Below are 3,151 nucleotides of genomic sequence, written 5' to 3'. Positions count from 1 at the left end.
GCGTACGCGTCACCTACGCGTACGCGTCCTCTTTGGTGCGCTCTCCAGGCGAGTGTAGCGTTCTTTCCAAGTGCGCTTTCCCACGCGTATGCATCATCCACGCATATGTGTGGTCTTCCAAAAGTGCCATTTCCACGCTGCCGCTTCATCCATGCATGCGCGTGCTTGTTCAGAATTATTGCTCCCACGTGTACGCGTCGCGTGGTCTTTAAAAAATCACTTTGACGCGTATGCGTCACCCACGCGTACGCATCGCCAGCTAAATTTTCCAACTTCTGTATTGTAGGCGCTCTTGGGTGGAGAACATAGCGCTCTTGGTGAAGAGCGTTGCTCCTCATGTGCGTACGCACACAAACACAGAGCGCTCTTGTAAAGAAAGCGTAGCGCTCAGGGTTGTGCTGCAGGAGAACATACCGTTCTTCAAGCTTAAGTGAGCATAGCGCTATGCTCTTCTTCCCCTATTATGATCACAAAACAGAATAGCATTACATCAAATGTGTTCCTTGAGCAACTATCTTTAGATAACTCACTCATTCATACTTTTCTTCAATTGTTTGCATGAAATTGAGCGAAATTCATTTAGTCCTCAATTTATCAAGGTATGATGAGAGAATCCATTTAAGTACTTATTTATTTGAGTAATATGCATGAAATTGAACTAAAATTGACTAAACTAACTAGTTAAACTAGCTAAAGTGCGAATGCATCAATACCTTTGTTGTAGCCTCAAGTTATAATGAACGAAAACAAGATTATTAAGCTTTTGATGTTCTAACCGACTCCTCTTCTTTGTGTGGATGTGTTCAAAAATACTCCAATTTTGCTCACAACCAGAAGAACTACAAGTTTGATTTAAAACACGAATGGCTAATTTTTGTAAATTTGGTGCTCCAGTTCCATAAGATTCCCACCATTGGTCTTAAAATCAAAAGAGGCAATGCATTACAATTAGCTTTTTTAAATAAATAAATGAATAAAGAAAGATAAAACTAAATAAATATTTACCTGGCATCACTGTGCTTCGTTCACGCAGTGCAGATTGTCTTCCAAAATCATCTTCAGCATTAGAATATATTCTCTTCTCACTTGTCAACTTAGTATTCTATTTTGGATCATCATATAAATATTTCTCAATTACATCTAGTAGGCCAGAAGTGGTTTACTTATGTTTTTCAAATTCAGCAGCATTGAATCGAAAAGCAGGGCTTAACCAATAGCCAGCAGCATGAAGATTTTTTTTAAGTTGTGAATCCCAATGAGTATCCAAAATCTTCAAGTAAGGCTCCACAATCTTCTTTCTTCATTGAAACCTCTTCACCATCTCTTCTCTAGCTTTATTAAAAGCTTGATAAAGAAAACCCATTGCAGCTTTATCTTCACTATCCACAATACGAAGCACACGAACAAGTGGCTCAGTAAGCTTGACAACATTTGTACATTGATTCCAAAACTTAGAGTCTAAAACTTGATCGACAAATGTTTTAGCTTTAGCTTCTTTGGAGTAGGCTGAGATTATCCATTCTTTAGAAGTTACCATAGCTCTTAATGCATCTTTTTGAGCCAGAATACTCTGCAAAGCTATGAATTGGTAGCAAAGCGAGTTCGAGCTGGACGAAGTATTTCTCGTCCACCGGTAAACATCCTCATCAGATACAGTGGATGACAATGATTATATATGTATTTAGTAATCTTTGAAGCATGTGAAACTGTCTCACTTCATTCAACTTTCCAATATGTTGCAACATCAAATTAATACAATACGCAACACAAAGAGACCAATACAACTTAGGAAATTCAGCTTCTAACAACCTTCCAGCAGCAACGTAATTTGCAGCATTGTCTGTCACTATATGAACAACATTTTCAGGACCGACAAAGTTGACAACATCCTTAAAAAGCCTAAACAATAATTCAGCAGTCTTGGAGGCATGAGAAGCATCAACAGACTTTAGGAAGATAGTTCCTTTAGGACAATAAACCAAGAAGTTAATTAAACTGTGCCTACAACGATCAGTCCATCTATCAGCCATGATAGTACATCCAGTTTGCTTCCAAATTTCACGATACCGTTTAATAATCTTTTTCACATCCTCCACCAACTTACTCAACAAATACCCACGAACTCTACCAAACTTTGGACCTTTATATCCTGCACCAATGTTTGCAATAGCATCGATCATTGGTTGGTAATATGCTGAATTAACTGTATTAAATGGCACAGAAGCATCAACCATCCACTTTGCAATGGCAATGTCACATTTTTTCACAATTTCTTTATTTTGCAATACACTTTTTATCGTTGGTTGGGCTCCAGGTGTTGTTGAAGATGGAAAAAGTCTCTATTCTAGTAGTTTTTTCCCCTTTCCTAGCTGCAGGTGGTGGCAACCTTGTCCTTGAATGTTGACGAACGGATTTTCTGCTAGTAAAGAATTTCACAAATAAATTCTCGTTGCAAGTATAGTTTCTAAACCAACAAAGAATCCTTTCGTACAAAAGTTTGGTTGTCACAAGTAACAAAACCCCTAAAAAGTAATAACCGAAGTATTTAAACCTCGGGTCATCTCTCAAGGAATTGCAGGGAGGTGTGTTACTATTGGTTATGGGTTTTTGTTTTCTGAGAAATTTTGGAATGAGGAATGGAAAAATAAATGATTGTGAATTAAAGCAATGTAAATTAAAAGAGATTTATGTATTCAAAATAAAAATCCTTGACCGGGAGAATGATTAATTGGAAGTTCTATCCTTGTTGGATTTTCTCAAGTATAGTATCAAAAGGTTGTTATTTTCACTTAGTTAACCCTTACTAAATAAAGGAAAGTCAAGTGATTGAGCTAACTCTTATTCGCAAATCCTAATTCTCTCCCTTGGGAAGGATTAGCGTTAGTAAATAGAGAATTAGCCAACAACTTCCAATTTAACTAATCACTTGAGCATTCCAACTCAAGGGTCTCCTTTTAATCAACCCCCAAGTCAAGTTGGGAGTCTACTCTGTCAACATGAATACCATCTTTGTAAACTTATAAGAGAAGTAAAAAGGGAACATGATAATTAAAATCAATTAGAAACAATTAAAAAACTAATAAAATTTAAATAGAAAAATACTTCTTGCATTAATAAATTTTAAAAACAATCCAATTGTAACTCTGAATAA

General features: G+C 36.7%; 1 protein-coding gene across 1 annotated transcript; it reads right to left on the bottom strand.

Annotated features, from left to right (window-relative positions):
• On the bottom strand, window positions 1,301-2,234 carry LOC107633366. Its single transcript, XM_016337000.1, has 2 exons — window positions 1,655-2,234; window positions 1,301-1,506 (listed from the first exon to the last, which is right to left on the bottom strand). The coding sequence occupies exons 1-2, from the start codon at window positions 2,232-2,234 to the stop codon at window positions 1,301-1,303; spliced, it is 786 nt and encodes a 261-aa protein (XP_016192486.1).

This window comes from Arachis ipaensis, chromosome B03 (assembly GCF_000816755.2).
Source record: "Arachis ipaensis cultivar K30076 chromosome B03, Araip1.1, whole genome shotgun sequence".
Taxonomy (NCBI): domain Eukaryota; kingdom Viridiplantae; phylum Streptophyta; class Magnoliopsida; order Fabales; family Fabaceae; genus Arachis; species Arachis ipaensis.
This window is presented reverse-complemented; position numbering and strand designations above follow the sequence as displayed.